Source organism: Eumetopias jubatus, unplaced genomic scaffold (genome assembly GCF_037043125.1).
Source record: "Eumetopias jubatus isolate StellerSeaLion01/CBP00866 unplaced genomic scaffold, mEumJub1_p1.0 scaffold_1, whole genome shotgun sequence".
Classification (NCBI taxonomy): Eukaryota; Metazoa; Chordata; class Mammalia; order Carnivora; family Otariidae; genus Eumetopias; species Eumetopias jubatus.
Window position 1 is genome coordinate 107860129 of NW_028274807.1, and position 25301 is coordinate 107885429.

At 40.6% G+C, this 25301-nt stretch overlaps 1 protein-coding gene across 1 annotated transcript in view; it reads right to left on the minus strand.

Annotated features, from left to right (window-relative positions):
• The window catches only part of ARHGEF26 (Rho guanine nucleotide exchange factor 26), a 118346-nt gene that overhangs the window by 64440 nt on the left and 28605 nt on the right, over nucleotides 1-25301 (minus strand). The window contains exon 5 of the mRNA XM_028103029.2: nucleotides 24065-24225. Within this exon, the coding sequence (XP_027958830.1) occupies nucleotides 24065-24225 (161 nt within the window). The remainder of the gene's footprint in view (nucleotides 1-24064; nucleotides 24226-25301) is intronic.

Here is a 25301-nt window from a genome sequence, read left to right on the forward strand (position 1 = left end):
GCTGCTGGGAAACAGCACCAAGAATGAATTTATAGAATACTGGAACAAAGTCAAGTAAAACAAAACAGTCTTCATGCTGAAGCCCCCCCTTCCTATTGTGGGTTGGTCGTGCTGGAATAAAATCAGTACACAAACGAACACGTTTCTCTTCAGGCACTATTTCCAGATCCCTTTAGGTGTGCCCATAGTATTTCAATCAGAATTCAATCCACAAAGAAAAATGACATTTAAAGTAAGCGCCGAATCTTTGCAACTCTTTTTCTCTTTCTTAATCATGCCCCCAAAAGTTGCCTTCCTAAAGAAAGAAATGCTTCTTATGGCTCCCATCAATTTCATCAAAAAGAAAAAGGGACCAGGACACAACTTAGAAAAACTATAAAAGGTCAGTTTCCTAAGTCATAATACTCTAGGAAAAATGATGCTTGTCTAGGCAAGGGAAATAGAATTTCATACCCTCTCTGACATTTTTCAAACCTGCTCCAGTTTATGCAGCAGCTGGCTCCAGTCCCCACCCCACTCCCTCCGGACAGCCCTCTCCAGCTTTCGTCAAGGACTTCTAAAATGCTTTCCTGGGCGCCTGGGTGGCTCAGTTGGTTCAGCGACTGCCTTCGGCTCAGGTCATGATCCTGGAGTCCCGGGATCGAGTCCTGCATCGGGCTCCCTGCTCGGCGGGGAGTCTGCTTCTCCCTCTGACCCTCTTCCCTCTCGTGCTCTCTCTCTCTCATTCTCTCTCTCTGTCAAATAAATAAACAAAATCTTTAAAAAAAAATAAAATAAAATGGTTTCCTTTTAGAAGGTTATTGGCACTGATTAGCAAAGTATCCAAAGAACAGCATCTATGGGATAAACAAATTCTCATCCTAGTAAGTGGATTTGAGATAATGATAAGTTTCTGTTTCTTCGTTTAGTAAAACAAAACGAACAACTGAATGGAGAAGAAGACCGGGTCAAGCTTTGGTCCTGCCACACACAGTAATCAGCCCCCTAAACCACCAGCATCACAGCAAAGAGGGAGACACTCCAGGAAGAATGGAATAGAGCCCACGGGGCAATGAGAGGGGAGCATGAAGGAACAAAAAGAGGGAAAGTGAGATCATTAGCCTCCAAATCACCTCCTCAATACCAAAGACCAGGGTTCCTGCTTCTTCTCTTTCTCCGTATTAGGGAAATGTAATCTCTTATCTCACAAGTAAACTCTATTAGATAATAATAGTTGTAAGGGAATACACTTCCAGATAAAGTCAATTTCACACGTACTGTAGCAAGGCCAAGTGTGTACCATTACAATGCACCTCTGGAAAATGTGTGCAGGCTCAGGAGCCAAATGGCCTAGGTTCAAATGCCAGTCCTCTCTTTTATTAGCGGTGTAACCTTAGGCAACTTGCCCAACATCAGCAAGTCCCATTTCCTCATTTGTAAAATGGGAATACTAATGGTATGACCTCACGTGGTTCTCATGATGACTGAATGAATTAAAATACGTTAAGTGGTTAGAACATGGTCTGGCACATGGTACACGTTCATTAACATTAATTATTATTTAAAGTCCAACAAATGCCTTTCTCTCCTATAGGAATTCACAGAATTCACAGATCTTGTAAATAATGCCAGTAAGCAGTCTTGCTTTTCCAGTCCACTCTGTTCAAAGACAGCAAGCCTAGCTCCTATATTTCCGTCAATTTAAGTCTGGGTGGGAGGGTATAATTTAATCCTGCCACCCACCAAAAAGGCTCAGAATCACAGGGATGCACGTTCTCAACAACTTTTTAAATTTCTTAATAGGTACTTATCAATGACAAAATTAGAGGAGGATCTAATTGGTCCTTTTGAGGTCCTAGTCTTTGGTACCTCTTCAGTGAGTTGCAAAGGGGAAAGCAACAAACTAGGGCCAACTAACCACCTTCTGCCGAGAAGTACTAGAACATTACTTTACACTGTAAGAACTCATGTCACAACGAAGAGGCTTTAAGCTAGGCAAGGCATAGACACACTTGGCAAAAACACAAAAGGCACCGTGTTTCTGTGTGGGGCTCCCTGTGGTAGGCTGAATGAATCATGGCCCCCAAATATGTCCATGTGCTGTGAATATGTTCTGTTACATGGTAAAAGTGACTTTGCAGATGTAGTTAAGGATCTTGAGATGGGGAGGTCATCCTGGCTTTATTCAGGCCCAGCGCAATGATAAGAGTCCCTCTAAGCAGAAGACAGGAAGATCAGGATCAGAGAGAAGAAGTAAGGATGGAAGCAGAAATCAGAGAGAAAAGAAAACACGATGCAGTTGGCTTTAGAGATGGAAGAGAGGGTCATATGCCAAGGAATGGGAATGCAGGGTACCTCTAGGAGCTGGGAAAGGCTCAGAAGCAGATCACCGTCTAGAGCCTCCAGGAGGAACTAGCCCTGGTGATACCTCAGGTTCAGCCCAGTGAAACGGACTTCAGACTTCTGACCTTCAGAATTGTAAGAGAAAAAATGAAGTGTTGTTTTAAACCACTAAGTTTGGGGCACCTGGGTGGCTCAGTCATTAAGCGTCTGCCTTCGGCTCAGGTCATGATCCCAGGGTCCTGGGATTGAGCCCCGCATTGGGCTCCCTGCTCGGCGGGGAGCCTGCTTCTCCCTCTCCCACTCCCCCTGCTTGTGTTTCCTCTCTCACTGTCTCTCTCTCTCTAATAAGTAAATAAAATCTTTAAAAAAAAATCTTTAAACCACTAAGTTTGCAGTAATTTGTTACAGCAGCAATAGGAAACTAGTAGATCCCCTTAATTCATTTTGGAATCTTTGTCTTCGAACCCCTGTTCCTTCTCCTGTAGCTAATATCCAGTCTCTGCTTGGAGGCCCCTCCATTACTCGTGGGCCTGACTTCAGAGCTTCATCAATTCCAGAAAGCGAACGTCCAAGACCCAGCTGCCTCTCCTACTCATTCACTCAGTGACTATTCACTGAACACCTACTATGTACCAGGCTCTGTTTTAGGCACATAGCACACACAGCCCAGGGCAATTCCCACAAAAATCCCCGAGCTCCTAGGGAGATGAGCTCTCCCTGCTCTACTCCTTCAGGGCCTACTGGAAGACTGTACAAAAAACTGTTAGCACCACTGATGAAAAACTGATGAACTGATGAACAAAACACTTTCTCTTTCAGGTCCACCAAAAGACACTTAAAAAGGTAAGAGACTTTAGTATTAGGTAACTGCCAGAAAAGAGGAGGGAGATGGGGAAGTGAAGGAATGGATGGTATGAGCAAAGATGGAAACCCACAGCTCGTGCCCAGGGAAGGGGGTGGTGGGCCCGAGGGTTTTTTTAAAAACTTTTTAAAAACTCCTTTTTTAAAGGAGTCCATGACACAGAGAAGTTGTGGACCACCGGCTTTGTATAAGGAAAACAGCTGACACAGAAAGATCCTCAGAAACTGGGAAATTACTGGAAGGTGAAATTATAAATGTAGCCCGGGCCTAGACTGGGAAGAACCTGGAGTTCCCATGGTAAGCAGTTTCAGTGCCTTCCTTAAGTAATTGAGGACGACAGAGATTTCTTCTATTTTAGGAAAGTAAGCAGGAGGTAGCCGGGGAAGGAACAGGGTGTAGGGCTGAAGACTGAACTGTGGTGTAAAGAAGAAAGCAAGAAGGCCAGTCACAGTCTACACCCATAATACACATAGAACAGGAGTCTGGCAGTTCCTCAAAATGTCAGAGTTACCGTAAGACCCAGCAATCCCCCGCCTAGGTATATACCCAAGAGAAATGAAAACATGTTCACACAAAAATCTGCACGCAGATGTCCATGGCAGCATAATTTATAATGGCAAATAGAAGAAACAGTCCAATGTCCACCAACTAATGAATGGATCAATAAAATGTGGTCTCTCCATACGATGGAATATTACTCCGCAACAGAAAATACTGGCACATGCTACAACATGGATGACCCCAGGATGAACCCATGGATGAACACATTACATTAGGTGAAAGAGGCCAGTCACAAAAGACCATATATTATATGATTCCCTTAGAATGCAGTATCCAGAAGAGTCAGATCCATAGAAACAGAAAGTGGACTGATGGTTGTCTAGAGATGGGAAGTTTGGGGGGAAAATGGGTGTTGGGAGCTAATGGATACAGCCTTTCTTTCTGAGGTGATGAAAATGTAAAATTGATTGTGGTGATCTCTGTTCAGCCTGTGAATGTACTAAAACCCACCAAATTATACAACTTAAACAGATTATTTGTATGGTATATGAATTATCCTCTCAATAAAGCTCTTTAATAAAAAGGGCAACAGCTGGGAAATGGACAGAAGGGGTAAGAGCTATATCCATTAATTTCATTCATGCATAAAGCACTGCCTTTTCCTACTTTCCCAGAGAGTGCCTGTGTTATGTGTTTGGTCTCTTTTCAAGTGACTCTTCTGAAAAGTTCCAGGATTTAAACAATATAAGCGAGCTGTCCTGGTTGAGGCAGGTCAGGAGGCCCAGAGTCCAGTTGTTTGGCCTCCCTGACACCCCAACTGGCCAACCCTAACACGCCTTCAAGGAATTCCAGGCCCCATGGAACACAGTCTGAAACCACTCCACAGATCCAAAGGGCTGAGAGATGTGGGAATGTTAAGCATCTCTGCAGGATCATTGAGAGGGAATCTAGCCAAAATCTCCCTAGCCACACCAGGCAATCGGGCACAGTATATCCACAGTATATCCACACCAAAGCAGCCCTGCCCCACTGCACGGGCCTTTGTCCCAAGTAACAACTGTTAGCCTTCTGCTCCCTCACCAGACAAGATTCCTCAGTGAAAGGGGACAATGGTTTCATTTATGGAAAGCTAAGAAAGGTTTGCTTTTACACCCTCCCATAAGACTTTCAGAGAGGTCCAGTGATGGCAATTTAGTCCAGAAGAGTCCAAATGTTCCAAAAATTTTACCTAGTATTTGACCACAACCAAGATGCTTACTCTCTTTAATAATGCTAAATTGAGGATCATAAGGCACATTATCTATTCCTTTAGAGAAATTTCTATAGTATATGGACTTCTTAAATCTACATGTGCTGCTGCCAGGCAATAGTTTATAAACTGTGAGCAGTCACATTTCACCAATGTTTGTGTTCTCTTTTATGCATGCACCCCCTCCTCTTATTTCCCAACCTTAACATTGGCCCCAAAGCACACTTCTTCTGCAATGGTATTTTACTCTTCATGATACCTCCCTACCCACCCCCCCCTTTTTGCCCCTGCTTCAATCCACTTTTAAGAACCTACCAAAATTCCTTCTAAAAACGCTGGTCGCATCATCCCCTTCTTCTAAACCATTGATGGAACCCAGCTGTCCAAACCAAATTTCTAACTGTTGGTTTCTAACCACACAACTCCCTCTAAGAAAGGCCCATGGATGCATACCTCTTCTTGGTTCCTTCCCAACCAGCTCTCTGAGCCACTTCTACAAAAGCCAGTCTACATGGCTGCACCCACCTATATAATGCGGAAGGACAAGGTCACTGCAAAATCTCCTTGCATTGCTTGCAAAGAATGTTCACACAAGATCACCACAACTAGGTCATTTGCCAGCATACGCAATGGCTGGACTATAGAGAGCTAACCCCTGACAGTCTGCAGGCAGTTTGTCATCCTCTAGCCTTCTTTCTTTTTTACTGACATCTTAATAGCTGTCGTGGAAACTCCTGCATAAAGCTTAATCTGGACTTTGGCCAGTATACACATACGCGTGCATTTGGTCACTTGTCCATCAAAGAGGTGCCCCCAACCACACTCTCCATCCTCCCTTCCTGCCAGAGAAGCAGAGCCGGCTCTCGGCTAGTTGCAGGAATTTGACAAAGACTAAAGAAACTGCCTCTTCTATAGTTTACTCAAGGGAAAGCTGCACTGTGATCCTTTGTAGGGATCCCTTTGTAGGAGACCACTTCAAAGGAATGCAAGAGGCTACCCCCGTGGGAGGGAAGGGGTGTGCTACTGGAGAGCAGGACGGCATGCGGACCCACCACTCAAGTTGTCAGCAGCTTCTCTAGTTTCTGTAATGCAGCAGAAACTGAAGATGCCCTGGTGCCTGTGTTAACAACGTGAATTTCAACTACAGAATTATCATCTGAGAGCTTAACTAGACCTTATAACACCTTCCAAGTGGTCTTATTCTTTCTATTAAGCAGTTGTCCTTTTTTCTAGGGGCTTTCCTTAGAACTCATCATAGTTACGCAAAATAAATACCCACCGGCTTCTTTCTAAAACAAAACTAAACAAAACATACGGTAGAAAAAAATATATTTTTGGCAAACTAAAAAAACCGTAATTCACCCATAGAGCATTGTTCCATGAGAAGGGGTCTCTGAAGCAAAAAATCATTTGGAGGCTTTATTATTATTATCCATGGGCAATATATTCAATAAACCATGCCAAATTTACTATGTTATCTCTAGGAATTTTAAAGAACTCATGACTTTGGAAAAATATAATTTCATGAAGGCTTGCTTTTCTTCTACAAATGTTCAGGTTTCTGTATATTAACTCCTTACATGTCTTTGTTCTTGTTGTTGTTTAAGGTCAGCTTAAAGATAAACAACAGAAAAAGAAGAGGGAAGTATTTTATTGCCCAGAACCACGAATGAATGCCTGTCCTCCCTCCCTAACAGGTGACATGGCTTTATGATCCACCGCTTTCCTACCCCAAGCTCTACATGCTGGGCCAAGTCAGACTCGAATGGTTGGTTTGATTTAAGTGTAGTTGCAGGTGCAAGGACAGAGGTCAAAATTCTAACCATCACCTTTTCTAGAAACCTTTAAACCAAGGTGAAAGGGATGCCATCTCGGTTTCTTAGACTTTCAAAGCCTGAACTTTACCCTCTACTCTGTGATACGGGTAGTAAAATTCAATTGAAAAAGTAGAGGCTGAAAGCATTCTAGGTAGGAGACACTTCACTGGTAGGTCGTGACTTGCGTGCCGTGGGTATCTGCACTACATCTAGGACTTCCAGGGATTCAACACAACAGTCCCCATTACGCTTCTTCTCTGGGCTCATACAAGGTCTATGTCTCTTATCTATGTATTTTCTAATTTTAAGCATTTCTCAGTTTTCTGTAGTTGCCTTACCTTCTTATCAGACTAACACCTGGGAATCAACTCAAGTTTAACTTTTTAAATCAGACAAACAAACAAGACTCAGTTGTGTGTGTTTGTGTGTGCGTGTGTGTGTGCACATACACATTTCCCTGTTCTTTTAAAAAGAAGGGCGATGGGCACTGTGTTTACTTCTACGTTGATACCATAAAAAAGGCAAGTCTACCCGATCCGTTAGTCATTCTGTTATCAAAAGTTTGACAAAGTTGTATTATTTAACCAAGCGTCCCTCTAATTTTAACAGATTGAAAAATAAAGATAAGCATGTGTGACTGAAAATTATACAAGTGTATTTTCCTAATGCCTCAAATTAATACTATTAGACAGAAACGTACTTGAAATTCTTTATGCTTAATCTCCCTAAGTCCTGGTGACAGCATGTACCCTAATACAGTAAAACATATTTCCCTTTCCTCTGTCCTCCAATGCTGCTAAATTTATAGAGAAGGTCTCTGGGGAACTCTAGGAGTGTGACTTTGTGCACAGGCACAAGGCCAGTTGATTTTACCAGGCTAATTTAGACCAACAAAACGTGTATCAGAGCTCTCAAACGGGTGGCCGATGGGCTGAAACTGCCCCACGCATGTGCATTTAAAAAATCAGAATTAGCTCCCAACATTTAAAACTCAAGAGACTGCACCCACACATCCAGATTTCTCACTCTTCTTGAAATACCAGATCACTACACTGAGCTCAAATGCCCACAGCAGCGTCAGTGGCTGGGGCTGCACTCACACCCCTGTTTACGGACTCCACCACCAAGAACCATCTCACACCCATCCTGCTGTACTCAGCTCTGCGATCTGGCTGCCAAGGCAGGGATTTGAATTTGAGGGCTCTGGAATCAGATTTTGGTCTGAATTCTGGCTTATCACTTAGTATCTGAGTACTTACCACTTTAGCAATTTACTTTAACCTCTTTGTCATCTGCTAAAAAAGGATATAATACTACCTGCTGCACAGAGTGTGGCAAGGATCATATAACACAAAATAGAGAAAGAATTTAGCACAGCACTTGGCATATGGGGTTGAATAAACGGTGGTTAGTGTTATCATCAAATGACAAAGCATCCAAAGGATGCTTGAGAAGATGCTAATTTCCATCCAGGTCAAAAAGGTTTCTGAAATCACTATTTCTATCCCCTCAAATTTATGTATGATTAGAAGCTGAGTTTTTAGGGACTTATTAAACTTCTCTTTCCATTTGTCAGGAACCTGCAAGGTCCACATATGGAGAAAAAACAAAAAAACCTCTGCAATCTCTCGTTTTCATTCGATTCCTAAGAAAAGCAACATACTGTTCATCAGAAATAGTTTTATAGGGGGCACCTGGGTGGCTCAGTTAAGTGTCTGCCTTCAGCTCAGGTCACGATCCCAGCATCCTGGGATCAAGAGGCATCCTGGGATCGAGCCCTCGTGGGTCTCCCTGTTGGGCTCCCTGCTTCTCCCTCTGCCCCTCCCCGACTCATTCTCTCCTTCCCTCTTTCTCTCTCTCAAATAAATAAGTAAAATCTTGAAAAAATTAGTTTTATGCATGTATGGATTATTCTCTATACCTGAAAAGTTTCTTCTATTAACATGAAAAGAAAAAAAAAACAAGCTTTTATTAACCCATAAAATGTTATTTAAACTACGAGGAAGAATTAATTGTTGCAATTAGCATCAAATTTTAACAAATATGTGGTTGTAAAATGTCCCTCATTATCAAAGCTTTGGAGTTTGCAAATTGCAATAACTGATATCTCTATAAGAACTATAATTAATTGGGAACTTTTACGCTTCAATTACAGAAGGAAGAAAGGAAGAAAAATTATACTCAGCCATCTCTTCATAACCTTGATGCAATCTTGGTGAGCAAAAATCAGTAGAAAAGTCTTGTCAACTTAGATTCATAATCTGAGCCAGAAGAAAGTAGATGAGAAGCTAAATCCAATTATTTATAGCATGCTGGCAAAAGTCCAAGGCAAGACCATAATGAATTTTTAGAGGGTCTGGGGAAGGAGGGAAAAGGAATCCATGGAAACTTTACTAATACATTCTCTTGCGATGGCATATTTAGGTATTAATACCACCTGGCTGAACACATGACATTCTGAGGGTAAGTAAACTGTGTTGTAAAGCCTTAACCATTTCTCAAATGTTGATTTTGGCTACTGTGTATGTGAAAATTGGTACAAACAAGGGCTAAATTATGATCCTTATGAGCACTTTACTTCAAAGTCAATAGGAGTAAAGCAGAGCCTATCCCTTACACAACACCTGAAGTTATAAAAATGGGTACCTTATTTCTGCAATAGATGTTTTTATAAAGCTAACATTTTTTTGTAAATCAAATCACTAACAAATGACCAAACACACAAAAAACCCTGGATGGTTTATTTTGTAAAAAGGCAATTTTGGGATAGAAGTGCTCCCACTTAGAAGATCTCTGTTCTCTATGTCCAGATCTTAGGTCAACCTGTCTTTAAACACCTGTCTTTGCATTCAGAAAACAAATGAAACCAGGACAAATCACCTACGTCCGACTGTCCCAGTGAAACTTAGACGGCATCTTGCCATTTTGAGTGAAGGGCTCAATCCCTCCTTTCTCCATTTGGCAGGAATGCCAATTACTTTGATAATCCTCTGAAGGCACAAAAGCCATGCTGAGACGAATGGGTTGTGAAGGTGCACCCTTTATACACTGCTTACACAGTGAAGTGACGTTATAGCAAGTGCTTCTGGTGCAGAACTTGGCAACTCACAGACACAGTACAAAATATGGATCCTCAAAAGGATTCCACAGGATTGAAGTCATTCTTAAGGTATGTTGATTTGTTTCCTTTATAAATATAGAAAAAAAAAAAAAACAAGCTAGGTGCCACTTGGCTTCTGGAGCATACCATTCCCCTGGGTCTCCTTCTACCCCCACCGGCTGCTCCTTCTCAGTCTCCTTCACTGGCTCCTCTCCCACCTTCCCAGTCTCTTAGCATTGGAAGGTCCCAGGGCTTGGTGCTCATTCCCCAGGAACCTCAACCAGCCACCCTTGCCTGAAATTCCATCTAAATGCCAACCACTCCCAAATATGTTTCCAAGCATCAAACTGCCAAATCCAGACTTACACACCTAACCGCCTATTCAGCACTGCCTCTCCAGGTCTTACAGCCATTTCAAAAGGTACAAGGCATGAGGGGCAAATAACCACTTAAGAACTCAACACTATGGTGAAAGGCAAACTATGGAGACAGTAAAAAGATCAGTGGTTGCCCGGGGCTTGGGGAAAGGGAGGGATGAACAGATAGAACACAGGGCATTCCTGGGGCAGTGAAACTAACCTGTATGATGCTATAATGGTGGATGCGTGTCCTTACACATTGGTCAAAACCCATAGATTGTGCAACACCAAGAATGAACCCTAACGTAAACTACGATTTGGGGTGAAATGATGGGTCAGCAGGGTTGGATGGTCACAAGTGTACCACTCTAGAGGAAGGTGCTGACGGTGAGGGAGGCTGGGCTTTTGGGAGGTCAGGGAGTATCTGGGAAATCTCTGTCCTTTCCACGCAATTTTGCTGTAACCAAAAATTGTTCTAAAAAATAAAGTATATTAAAACAACAGCAGTGAATGAGCCAAGTGAAGAGGGACATCTAAAATCTTACCACTCCATCTCTGTTCCTGTGGATCGGTGTGTATTTACAGCATCCTAGCTAGAAAGGTATATAATGCTTTTTCTAAAGATCTCCAGAGGAAGGAAGGCCCTTGTCATCCTTCAGGAGCAGTGACATCAGCCACCAGTTTATACTTACTTCCATCAGTGGAGTCCACAGGCACCCCAATTCTTCTCATGTGGTTAAAAGTTAAGATGAGTTTTTTGGGAGCTTCTTAACCAACCCTGATCTCTTAGATCCCTTGACTGGTAGTGTTCCGCACATGTCCTTCCTGGCTACCGGGGAAATAGCTGACCAGTAGGAAAGACATCGCTCTCTAACCAGAACTAGACTCCAGGCTACTCTTTTTCATAGAGCAGGAAGCAAAATAAGTAAAAGTCACGCACCTTCCTGCCACACTGAATACTCAAACTGTTCATCTTCAATTCCTCTCCCCCCAGACGCCCTCCAAAACTAGGAGAAGGGAGTTTTCACCCTAGTTCTTGAAGAGGAAAAAAGAAAATCATCATCCCAGCTTGTGTTTATAAAAGTAGCCGCTGCTTAGGTATTATCTGATAATGAAGAATCACCCTCACAGCTGGCTTGTATCAACGCATAATTTACCCTCCAAATTGAGACACCTTTTGAGAGTGAAATGGGGCAATTGATAATTACACCTGAACAACTGAAATTATCCTGGGCAGATGAGAACGTGCAATTATGCTAATAATTTAAAGAGCACTTAACTGAATACCAGCGACTATTCTGCTTTTCATGTACTGACTAATTTAATTTCCATAACAACCCAAGGAAGCAGGTATCATTATCATCTCCACTTTATGTACGTGGATCCTGAGGCACAACGATGTTAAAACGCTTGCGCAAGGTCACACAGGACAAGAGGTAGAACAGGGATTGGAACCCCGGGCCAATGGATGACACTCTTGGGTAGTTACCACACCATACTGGACGACAACTTTAGCGACATTCTAGAAGTCTCAATCTTTACAGTGTTTTAAAACAACAAATCTTAATCACAGTTTTTCACAGTCCTGAAATATTTCATTACTGTGTAATTTCCTTTCTTTTACATCCAATTGAAATTACTTCTGATGTACCTTAGGGTAGAATGAGAAAAGATAAACCCAACCAGAGCTAGCAAGGAGCTGGACACTCGAGTTTTGCATGTGTAGTAGATTCTCATTATTCATGGTAATTATGTCCTATAAAGTCACTGTGAACACTGAATTAGTGAATACTGAACCATTGCTCCTAGTGGAAATATAGGGTTAGCTTCCCCTGAGCGTCTGGTCACCGTATTTTCATCAATTGATCAATACCCAACCTTGTTTTATGTATGTCTCTGTTTAAAGATGTTTCATTTAATATTATTAATTCCCTAGCATTGAACTTGTGGCCAACAGCACCATAACTCATGCCTGACAAAGCTTATCTACCCTACCACATGCATTTTCTCCATAAGGCGCAGGAAGGCTTCTTGAACCTAGAAACTCCAGATAGCAATTCCGCACTATATCTCTAGTTCTGGGGGGCGGGGGGGGTTTGCTTTTAAACAGCAAGATCACCAACCAAAAGGCCCACAAAAATGTGAAAACTGTGACATTAAATAGATTGCATGTCTGAATGACTGCAAAAGCACAGCAAGTATTAATTCTGGGTTACAAATACATTTTAGTGAGTAGTAGGCCAATTTGCCAATATGGAATCCACAAACAATGAGTATCAACTGTACCTGTCACTAACAAAGGTATCAAGCTCCTGCAGCAGCAAGAGAACAGAGATTTCGATACTAACAGGCAAATCTGAGTGCAAGTCCCGACTCAGACACCCACTGGTTGGGTGACTGGGGTAACTTACCTCCCTCTAAGCCTTCTTTTCTTATCTATAAAGTACTCATGCCCAAACCTTCTCTTCCTTGGGTCAAATAATAGTAATTTTAGTAACTTTTCATCTTGAGTTTTATTTTCCATTTCTAATAATTTTTCACTACATGGTCTTTACAGAGCTAAGCCCCCTATTTCTCATATGCTACAGAGTCAGGCTAAATATAGGAACCTGGTTCTGATCTAACTGTAGCAAATGTAGTGGGATTGGTAGGTACACTGACTCTTTTCAGGGAGCCTAAATTTAAACCCCAATGAGAGAAAATAGGGTGCAGAATAGTATATACTGTCAATATGCTACCTCTTAGGAAAAGAGGGACAGCAAGAAGCCATTCATATTTGCCTATACTTGCATGAAGAAAGGCTGGCAGGAGAAACAAGACATCTTTCACGGCAAAAGAGGGGGAGGGGTAACAGGACCAATGGGGATCAGAGGGTGTAGAGCGCATCTCAGAACATAAGTCTATACCATTGACATTGCACTTTTAAGCCATGTACATATATAACTTATTAAAAACACAATGAAATATCCTCTCCTGTAAAAAAAAAATGAGTCAAGCAAGGGTCAGAAGTCTGGGTTCTAGATTTAGCTCTGATTCTTATCAGCTGTGAGGCCTGGGGAACTCTAAGTTACAGACTGGGATAGATGGCCTCTAAGCTCTCCCTCAATCCTCAAAGACCATGGAAATCGTTTATGAATCACAAAATAAAGTAAAAGTGTTAATCGAGCTCAGTGGTACCACAGCATTTACTATGAGACACAGATAGTAGCAAGTGGGCTAGATCTTAGTCAAGCTAATTATCTAACATGATTGGTAGGTTTTACAATTTCTATTTCCTATTTCAAATAAGTCATCTGGAAGTTTAAAAAACAAAGCTGTAATCAAGAATTAGAGAAATTTTAACAAAACCAAACATCATCTAAGAACATGATATAAAAGCAGTTTCTAGTAAGGCATAAATCAGATGACTTTTCCTTAAGCTAGATAAACTCACAGTATCCAAATCTCCCAGATTTATAAATCACTCAGAAGTAAGGAAATTGAAGAATTATGTATTCAAACTAGGAGCATATTTAGTATTTTGAACTGTGACAGATACAACCCAGGCTCTCTTTTTCTTTAAATAAAAATCTTCATACTATAGTTAAATGATCAATTTATAACATCACAGAAATGTTGGTTTACTAAGACCCATTCCATATATACCAGTTGCCCAGTTAATCAAGTTACCTGCAAATACAAAATAATTAACAACATATAACTAGTACGGTATTTCTACATATAAAGACAAAATGGAATTATATGTGAATTAAAACATCTATTAAAGATTATTAATCTTACGAGATTAATCTAGTAAGGGAACATGAGGAAGGAAGAGTAACTAAAGGTTAGAAAAGTCACTTCCCTGGTTCCTGGGCCATCCTGAGTCCTGCTGTGAGGGGTTCTCAGGTTTCCATCTCTCAGGGACCTGTTCCACATGTGTTTACCCCGTCAGATCACCAGGACAAGAACTGTGCCTGTCCTACCCACTGTTACATTTCCAATGCCTAGCACAACGCGTGTTACACAGTAGGGCGCTCTATAAATTATGCTGGGGGGGGGACCTCATCCTATCAATACTCTGATAGAATATTTTATTAAAGAGGAAGATATAATGCCTAAAAATCTCATATTCACAGAAATGACTTATTTCCCCAAGAAAATAAATTTCATAACTTATGGGGAACCATTCACTTAAAGTAGGAAACAAAACAGGGTAGCCCTGGCTTATTTGGGGAGTACAGGAAGGAAAAAAAAAAAAAACGTACCTAGTGCTATTCTTCATTTAAGACTGGCTGTTTGACAAACTAAAAGAAAAGTAAATAGGTACTGGTGCATAATGGTGTGTGCAGTAAGCTATCATCCTATTAAAAAAATCGTACTTGTGTGTGTAAAGAACATTTCTGGAAGCTACACAACAAATCCATTGGCAGAATTTGCATTTTTCACCATATATACATATTATTTTGGGTGGTGGTGGGTGGGACCTCTCACCCACTCTTTCTTGGATTATAACATCCTCCAGATGGATCCACATCTAGCCAGCCCTTCTCGAGGGCGTACACAGCTCACAGGGAAAAAAGACTCATTTCAAATGGATCTAAGCAGTTCTAGACAAATTAAACTTTCACCTCGTCACACTTTGCCTACAATTGAATTCCAGGCTTGCTAAAAAGAAATACATTCACTAAGATAATCAAAATGTTATGCCACGTTTTCCTCAAATATGGTGTTCAACACTTTGCAGAGGAAAGGAAAGGCAGTTAGGCTTTGAGAGCCCTCCGCCCCATCTGTTTTTCATAGCTTGGATGTTGACTCTCAGAAAACCGTTTTCACATATTATCTTATTAGCAGGTTATTCACATCTTTACTTCTTCTAGCCAATCTCTCCCACATTAAAAAACAGAATACTGGCAATGTGTACAGCTACATTTTCTCATACCATCCCCAAAAGGCTTTTACCACATCCAGGCCCTAATGTAAGTCAGACTTCTGAGCCTAAGGGAATGTATGCAAAGCCCACCCTCGTGAGACCAACTTTCCTGAATTCATACCATGAGGAAAATATACTGTCTAGCAAAAGCACTGTAGGAATAAGTAATTCTCCAAGTGTGAGTTGGTGATAACCGACTCCCAAGCGGCCGAGGACCTCAGGGCCCCAGTTTTAGATTCCTTAGTTAGTCTGATAAACATGAGCTCCATGCTGATGGAAAACTCACTTAACAGCTGACATGTGGAAGGATGAAGTGATCTGCCTACAGATAAGATTAGCATTCCCTGCTCCGGGCTCAGGAGAGAGAAGTGTGATCAATAAGAACTGGTCTTCAAAATTCGGTATCAGTTCATGCCAAGAAAGTCTGCAACAAAACAGACAAAGGCAAGCCAAAATTTCTCCAGTTTGAACATCTGACCTTCCAAACACAGGGGTCTTCAAAGAGTCCATATTCAAAAACATGAAGGGGAAGCATGTTTTGAGTTTAAATAATTATACTTTCTCAGTTGGAAAGGATACTTAATAAGCAAAAAAGCAGAACCGCCCCAGTGTATACCACTCAGAAATGTTAATAAAATGACATCCTGATCTCTGAATTTATTAATAAATTGGTTAACTGATATTCTGATATTCTAAATTAATCAAACTATATTCTGATAACAAAAATAGTTTTGTGTTAGTAAACTGGATATTGGCCAGGAAGACCGAAAGAAGAAAAATAAAGGGATGGGCAAGTGTCCAACTAAAGGCATTTTAATACAGTGATCCCCACGGATGGCACAAACATAAACAAAGCAACCCAAACTCTTCACTGATATTTAATATGGTTTAAAACCTGCAAAACATGAATTTTCAAATGACCCTATCAGATGCTCCAAAAATTAGGCACAAGGCCGCTCACTCTGTGATAGAGATTTTTAAAAAACAGTCCTCCTAAGGATCTTTCATTTAATATTACTTACTAAAATCCTAGAGAATAATTTCATGGCTTAATCACTTCTGCTCTCTTTTCAACAGACTAGACCTCAAGTAAAATTTCAACTTATGAGAGTGGCTATCAAAAATGTCCTGGAAAACATCTTATTCTTAGCAGATTTTGCAAAGATACCTACGAACATACACAAATATATACAGAAATATGTATAACTCAGTGTTGTTCATCAAATGTACACAAGATGCAAGAGAATCAGAAGTAGGCGCTCCAAAACAGGACAACTCCAGCAGATAAACACAAACACTGCTATTGTACCCTGTTCTGGTCGTTCATATCACCCTTCTCTGCTAGAAAAGAAATTCCAATGAACTCCCGATACAGAGACAGTTTTCTTGCAACAAAGGGACCTTTGTTTGAAACCCCCACAAGTGACAAGGTCAATCTTAGCCAATCTTGACATTTCTATGGAACCTTTCCACCAAATTTTTTTCTAAACTCAAATCATTTCCTGAAACCTTTTTGAAATCCAAAGAAAACACCATATAGATAAAGTATCGGTTAGGTCCTTTAACAAATGCCATTCATGATACACATTTTCCTCAAGATATTTTTCTATAAATACACTTGTAAAATCTAAAATCACAGGGGTTGTATGATTTAATCCACATCCTTTAAAAAAATAGGCTAAGAATATGGTAATAATATACTGAATTAATATTTAAAACAGTATTCACCTGTCTTCTTAGTATATAGAAAGTGATTTCAGATTTTTTAATAAAATCGTATTTTCACAGCTTTTACACAAAGCTGACATTCTAAAAATTAAAATATTTTCCTGCAACGTTGCTCAGTATTTATATTACCACCTAAGGGACAAAGAATTCTTTCATTTAAGTCTTAAGAAGGACTTGCAAACTCATTTTCTATGAAAGTTTACTTTGAAAACATTAAACTTTTCACAAAGCAGCACCTAATCTGAATTTATTTAGTTCTTTTTTTTAATCTGAATTTAGACAACACTTTCCAAACATGCATTTCATTTTCTTCCCCACATCATTGGGCAAGTAGTTTAATGACATAAACAATTTGAATGTCTTTTTAATTTTATTGTATAGCTGCATGTTAGGGCTTCTGATAAGATATAAATTATAGGACACTTTCATAATCAATTAGCTTATACTGTCAACACTTCAACCACGGAGCCACATTCAGAGACTGTCTGTGGTAAAGATACTGGACAGTATCTTTACTGGAACGATGACCACAGGGAAATGACAAGATGATGTCTATGATGTGCCATGCACTGAGCAGTGCCAGAAAACGAGATGTTCTTTGTTTTTAAAGTCTCTACATTCTAAAAGGTCAAAGACATTCAAATATTAGATAAGAGTCTAATCACGTTCTGTAACTAGCTCCAAGGGTGATATACACCAAAAAGAGTAAATCCTAATTATTTTCCAGATAGGCAATCCCTAGCAGAGGCTAAACTGAAATTTAGTTCTTTAGGCTGAAACCTCAACTGCACTTAAAATATATGTGTAGTTTTGGAAAAGTGGTCTTGGAGAATGCATTCTGAAGAATCAAAAAAAAAAAATCACTAGTTTCAATTCCATTTAAAAACGTGAATGACCTTAAACCAATTCACATAATTTGGGTCTCAATCTCCTTACCTGCCGCAGAGAAATGACGGTACTCCCCAGGACACTATAAAGGATTAAATCAGCTGAAATAAGAAAAGCCCTGGAAAAACATAAAATTGATGCCCAGGTGCTAATAATTAACGTTGCATTTAGGAGCAACATCCCACAATAAACGAGCAATCAGCAAGCTTAAAGGAGCTTGCTTTTGAAATTTAATTCATCAACCATCTTCCTCATGCTTAAATCAAGTGCTAGATTTAACTTGGCTAGATCACAAAGTTTACATTAAAATCTTTTCCATCGGCCAGAAAAACTGTGTGGTCCTGCTTGTTTAACTCACAACCGGCAGAGTCAAAAATCCATGTAATGGTTCAAAATCTCCAGCTGTAAATGCAATGCAGATGAAATACTGCAACTAAGCCCCAGCCATTGTTTCTTTTTCCAAAGTTCTACCCTCATTTAAGATTGATAACAGCTAATGACAAAGCTTGGTAACACTTCCATCTGTCCCAACCAGGAGCATTGTCCAAGCTTAAATCTCCATGTGACAACTCGGAATCCACAGACTCTTGGAGCTTGCAAAAGCAAGGCAAGAAGGCAAAAAAGCATGTAGTAGCCCCAAACATCTGCAAAAACTAACCAGGAGAATGGCCTAATTGGCAGCTGGAGCATGTCAGGGCCTGTTTGGAAGTCCAAAGGAATCTACTGTTTGCCAGGCAAAGACCAGGCTGAGGGGAAGCAAACAGCTCAGATTTTAGTCCTAAGTCAGGACTAACATGCTTTATGATTAGGAAAGAATCCGTTTATCTGGACTTCATTCAATGTCAAAACGAAGGTGATTGTTAGAATGTTGTAAGACATGCCACAACCACCTTTAAAAACAAACCCATACAAAACGCTGTGCTAGAGTCTATGAGACAAGACCTGTCCTTTAAACTCGTCCTAGAGCAATGCCAGCAGAGACAAATATAGAGAGCACATCATTCAAAAGTCATTACATAAAAAGTCCAGACACATTTCAGAGTACCAGGCAGAGGCGATCAGAATCGCAGTAATATTATCAACAAAATCACTGCCGCTTGAAAGCTCACCTAGTGTGGTGCTAAGAATTATCTCCTTTAATTATCGTACCAACCCTATGAGGCTAGATAAGCCATGGTCCCCATTAGAGAGAGGGAGAACTAAGATTGAGAGATAGTAAGTATTTGCCTACCACGATGCTAAAACGATGTATTTTTCAAAGTTTGAGGCTTTAATGTATTTGTGCTGTCATCTTCAACTTGTTGCTTCCTACAAAACTTAATAATGGTAATTGCAGTAATAATGTATTTAAACACAAATATTGTTGATAAAAATTGTAAAACATTACTTAGCTCAAACTAACGCCAACTGCCATTTGACAAAAACAGAGTGAAGGGTACACATGCACCTGGTGACCAGTGTCCCAAAAGGAGAGTGGGGCTTCAAGGTGTCAGCTGTCACCGTACCTGGTTTCCTGTGCTATAGGCCCTCCCTCACTTGGGCCTGGCTCTCTCGGTCCGGAGTCCATCTAATTTGCCCTGCTCCTGGGTGAAGCAGGGCATCACCCAGCTGTGCAGAGCTGAAGGGGGTGTGGGAGGGAGGGTCTGGGCTCTACTTCTCAAACTGGCTTTCACAAAAATCCTGTTTTTAGTCACACCTTTACTCCAACTTCATCAATTCCTGCACCTTCCAGAGGTTCTAGAGTTTAAATCTGGTTCTTTCTTGACTTTCCTCACTACCTGCTTAGAGTTAACCTTCCCAGATTGCCTGAAACAGTTACTAAGAGTCCATCTGTTCTCAGGTTCCAAAATATGGCAGCTCTTGTCTCTTTTCTTGTTGTTGTTGTTATTCAATCCTTGGGGGTTTGTGCATTGACTATCCTATCATTTTTCATGGGATTTCAGAAGGGAATGAACTGAAGGGCATGTGTCTCAGCAGTCATCTTTCAATGGGTAGCATCAGTTACAAAGACCTTCTATAACAACTTCAGACCCACTGCTTTTCCACGGTCTTACCTGAAAGGACAGGGACTATTATTCAGACACCTGTAGTCTTTCTTCCCCTACTTGAAAGGATGCTTAAATAACTACTTACTTCTTTTGCGATTACTTCAGACACTGGTTATTGATAAAAGCTGAACAATGTGGACTAAAATATTCATGAATTTCAAATCAACTTCTTCACTTATTTATCTCAGGACAAAGAAAAAGCCAAAGCATGTCATAAAAAGTGGCTTCTGGCTGTCACTGACTTTCAACTATCAGCTGAAGAAGTTTGGTTTTAAAAAAAGAAGTTTTTCTGTTACACGAAGAGAAATAGGGCAGTCGGGAAAAAGAATCTTCTGGGGGAACAAGTACTGGGTATCATTTTGTATGTTTATTATTTTTATAATTTACTCTTCCACACAAGGCAGAAACTGAAAAGTTTGGCATTAGCTGCTCATTATAGGTTGGGAATCAATTCAGTTCCTTAGGACACAAAAGCACACTGATGGATATTTTTATTGCACTCTGCAGAAATTGAAGACAGCAGAGTTTTAGCTTTAAAATCACTTCCTAAAGAAATACCAATGTTTTAAGTTTGCACTGGGAAAAAGAAAAGCAAGCATATTGCAAAGTTCTTCAGCACTGTCTACAGTCGACCAGTCAGACACCTAAGAGGCAAACAAAACTCCTCTTTCTCACCAAGTCCTCAAGACTCCATGTTCCAAATAACCCTCAAGTCCTTGCTCTTAGGCCCTCTCTTGGTTTCCCAACACGTGTGGCTATGTTACTGTCATGGCGTAAAATCTTTCACCACCTTCACCTCCTCTCTAATGTAAACAGCATGCTGTCATGTCCCCGACCACCACGGCCATCCCCTACTGGATCGCTCAAGGTTTCCACACAGCCTTCAGGAAACCGTGAAAACGCCTCAGCAGCACAGAAAGGCCAGCACCATCTGTTCTCACCCTCGCCTTCGATGATTCTCACCGGGCTCCTTAAGCCCACAACCTCCAGTGCGACCCATACCTATGCATTTCAGTGACCCATACCTGCTCTAGGATTCCTCCGCACACACACTGTGGATGATTCACCAGCTGCCACTGACCCCCGAAGACCAACAGCCACCAAATGCTCCAGAACCCAGGCATCTTGCAGAATAGGAGACTCCACAAGTGTGGACTGAAGTGAGCAATTCTTTATAAAGAAAAGACTAAGTAGGGACACACCACTGATAAGCTCTCACACCCAGCATCAGAATGATCTCGTCCCCGCCTGCTTTCCTATAATGTCTTGTTACACAGAAGGGCTTCTTAGTGTTATTTAACAGCCTGAGCCACTATAAAGGGGACCAGATGTCGCACTGTTCAATTCACAAAGCTGAATATCGAGCATGTTCTGACCTCACCCTACTCTAAATATCCCATCACCTCTGGCTACAATTTTTCATTAGGGGGAAGTACAATGAAGGGAGTCTTCATTATGCCACACTGAACAATGTCATCCTTCGTCAGTAATCACTGACTTAAACACCAGTCATTTGCTTTATTCAACATTTAGCATTTTCTTACAACTGGAAACTCTTTTCTGGGGCAGCACATTAAGTAGTTATCACTTTAGAGTCACTTGGAGACCAAATGCTAGAAGTTCAGCAAAGAGGCATTACATAATGAGATGAGCTTTGCAAATCTGAGCATTCTGAATTTTTATAAAGCGCTGTATCTAAAATGAGTGTTTCAAACTAAATTGAATAAACTTTTGTAATATGTTTCTATGATACAGACATTGGATTATCATGTAGAAGCAATCCTGGTTGAAATATATTATAACAGAGATCAAGTATCACACAGGTAGCCATCCAAATTACAACACTGCCTTTTAAGGCACCTGGGTGGCTCAGTCGGTTAAGCATCTGACTCTTGATTTCGGCTCACATCATGATCTCAGGATTGTGAGACTGAGCCCTGTGTTGGGCTCCCTCCCTCTCCCTCTGCTCCTCCAACCACCCGCTCTCTCTCTCTCTCTGAAATAAATAAATAACATTTTGAAAAAGAAAAAACACTGCCTTTTAAGTAAAAACAAAGTAAAAATATAAAAAATGTTTCTTTCTTTATCTTTTAATGGAGGTTAAGAATTTTGAGTTTTGTTTTAAAAATAAGAAATAAACAAAAATGTCCAGAATAGTGTCTTACTATAAGCCAGTATAGAAATGAAAACTTTTTAATAAAATCATAAAAGATTTAAATTTTGTAAAAGATTGAAATTAAAATAATAAAATATTAATCTATAATTTAAATAAAATGAGTTATTTCAGGGTTAACCAGATACAGATTTTTTCCAATCCCCATTTAATAAATAAATAATTGAGGGGGTTACTTGTAGCAACCTGCTCAAGGTTAACCAACTACCAAAAGGAGAATCAACTGTTTGAGCCCAGGTCCTTTGTGAACCACGATGATACGAAAGCCATGCTGTAAGGGCTCAAAGACCATAAGGACCCAAAGCACATGCTTTGCGCATAAAAACACGCCCCTGTGGTTTTCAGAAAACATATCCTCATTAAAATCATGACTTACATTTTATAGTTATCAAAACAGTAATAATTCTTGATAGCTGTGTGTCTAATACAGAGCTTTGTTTTTGTAGATCAACCCAAGTACAAGTTAAAATGAAAGAGGCTCATTCTGAAATCTGAATACCTTTCAAACAGGGACACATCATTGAAGGCTCTTGTTCTGAGCTCTTCACCGAAGGAGAAAAGAGATTTTCATTTCTCTTACCGAAACTGGCAAGACTGGTACCAAAAGGACCAGTAGGCTGAACACAAGCAACAGCCCAGCTTCTAAACAAGGATTTCAAGTGGTGGTACATGCCACCACCCACACACCATGGGCCCAGTGTTCCCGAAGGCCCAGGAGGTCCTCTGAACATATATTTTTAAGTAGCCATTTCAGTCTCAAGATTGCCAGGATCTCTTCCTGAGGCAGAATCTGGCTTCTGAAGTTGTGCCACTATCATGGAAATTTGAAGATCTCATTGATCTGACCACAAACTCCAGCTCTCTGAAGTAGCCCCAACTCACATGCTAACCTGTTCAGCATGAATGTTCCATCTTGTAAGTTCAAAAGGAAGATCTCCCTGCACACAGTGATGGAGCCAGCAGGCATGAACATGTTATCATTCCTGGCTGCTTGGCTCTGCCCTCATGTGACAAATAAGCAAGGTCCAGATTTGCAAGATACATCCAGATACTCCCCCCAGGGACAGAGCCAATTTTTGTGGGCCCTAGAGCTTGTACAGTATGTAGGCCCACCAAGAAAGAAATTAGGCACAAAAGCAAATATTTAAGAGGTACCTTTGCAAGTGAGAAACACTGAAGCTTAGGCTTCATTAATTATACAGTAAAGCCACCTTTGACCCAACTATATAAAATTGCCAATATTCAACCATTTTGATCTACCAAAATAGCAACTTAGGATGGCTCAATGTATCACACTGATGACACAGGGCTCCTATATAGGCTCTGTAGTTCACTCAGAAGAATGTAACAGCTCACTACGGGTATACGAACTGAGATTCCTACACCTATTAAAACTAATAAGGAAAACTCCCCTCTAATAGTGCTTATGGAATGTTAAGCAGGGAAAACCTAAGAAAATCATTATGGTCACTATGACTACATTTTCAAAGTAATATTTACATAGATGAACAAAAAATATGAAAATGTAAACAAAAATAATTTTTGTATTTGAATAGTACTACCATGAGTTATTTTCCCTCACAACTAAAGGTTCTTCTATTATCTGTATAATTTAAAAGGAAGAAGAAGGGCACCTGGGTGGCTCAGTTGGTTAAGCGACTGCCTTCGGCTCCGGTCATGATCCTGGAGTCCTGGGATCGAGTCCCACATCGGGCTCCCTGCTCAGCAGGGAGTCTGCTTCTCCCTCTGACCCTCTTCCCTCTCATGCTATCTCTCATTCTCTCTCTCTCAAATAAATAAATAAAATCTTTAAAAAAATAAATAAATAAAATAAAATAAAAGGAAGAAGAAGAGGCAGGGACACAGAAGGAGTGAGAGACCTCAGATGTAACTGTCTGTGGTGACAATTTATTACACACTTGCCATCCGTCTATACATCAACAACCCGAAACGTATCTTAAAATTTATTTCAAGGGATCAAGATAAAAGCCAACTGAGTCAATGAGAGACCTCATACTTCTAAAGGTCTTCCCTTTGAGATAACATAGATGTTTGTTAGTAAGGAAGGTCTTGGTATGACCAAAGGCCAGCTAAGGTGAACTTACTTTTTGCTTGCCTCACAGACATCTGTAATGTTGGAGAAAAGATGGTGACTCTCTGTTTTGGTCATTGTATCACTCAGTTCTTTAGAATTTTTAAACATTCGTATCAAGATCTCCAAACTGAGTAAATAGGAATGTTCAGAGGATATGACTTCAAAGATAGCCTGGTATGAAGGAAAAAGAAATGTATTATTAATTATTGTAATTGAAGAACTAAATAAAGTTTTCATAATTCTCCTATAAAAACACATATCTTAAAAAGCACAAAAAGATAAGCATGAAGAAAAATGCATCACCAAACTACTGTCTTTTTTATATAAGGCACATACACCCAAACCTCAGGAAGTAGAGTCAGTCACTGCCCACAGTGTAAAAATGAAAAAGTGAAAGCATTTAGATGACTTGAGATTGCATCCTGAGGTCATGCTTTGTCAAGGGGTAGAATCTATGGAAGGGAAGCTTAGGGCATGCCATAAAATCTCAGTGTGACATTAATTAACCTTTGGGGTCATCTCCTCCAGGCCTGTTTTCAAAGTATGCTGCTCTGGGACACTAAGGGTTTATAGACACCACTTGGGATTCCAAGAAAATTTCTCACAAATACATTTCTTTGCTCTCCTCTTATGTGGGTCCCTTCTCTCCCTGTATTTTAATCCAGCAAATTTGCAGTCAATTACAGCAAAGAGTCAGGGTATAGTAGAAGAGCATGACTGTATCTACCCTCAAAAGGTTCTCATCAGCCACAGGAATTCTTTTATATTAAACTCATACAACTGAAAGTAATTCTGTTCATTCAACAAGACACCCTTTCTGCTCCCGTCAGTATCTCAAGACCCACTGCAGAAATGGTTGGTGTCAGGCACACAGTCGTTTACCTGGTAAGTGTTCATTAATGATAAAAAGCCAACCCACATATATGGGTAGGCACCAACGCCCTGTGTAAGGAATTCATCTAGCTCCTTAACAAAATCACCTTCAGATCCTCCAAGAATGGCAACACAGGGATTCCTCCTCAGGCAGGGGTGGTAAATATCCTCGCAGGCCTGAAATTCACATCCTCCCCAGAGATCTCCCTGGTAACACTGCCATCATCACCTTGGCCTCCAGATATGTCTCCTCAAGCCCTTGGCCTAAAAGGCCCAGAAGATTCTTGCCGTAAGTCCCTGTGCTATGGCTGAAGCTGGGTGAGAGCAGGCAGACACAGGCAAGTGGACGCCCAGCTGCTGGTAAGTGGGCCATA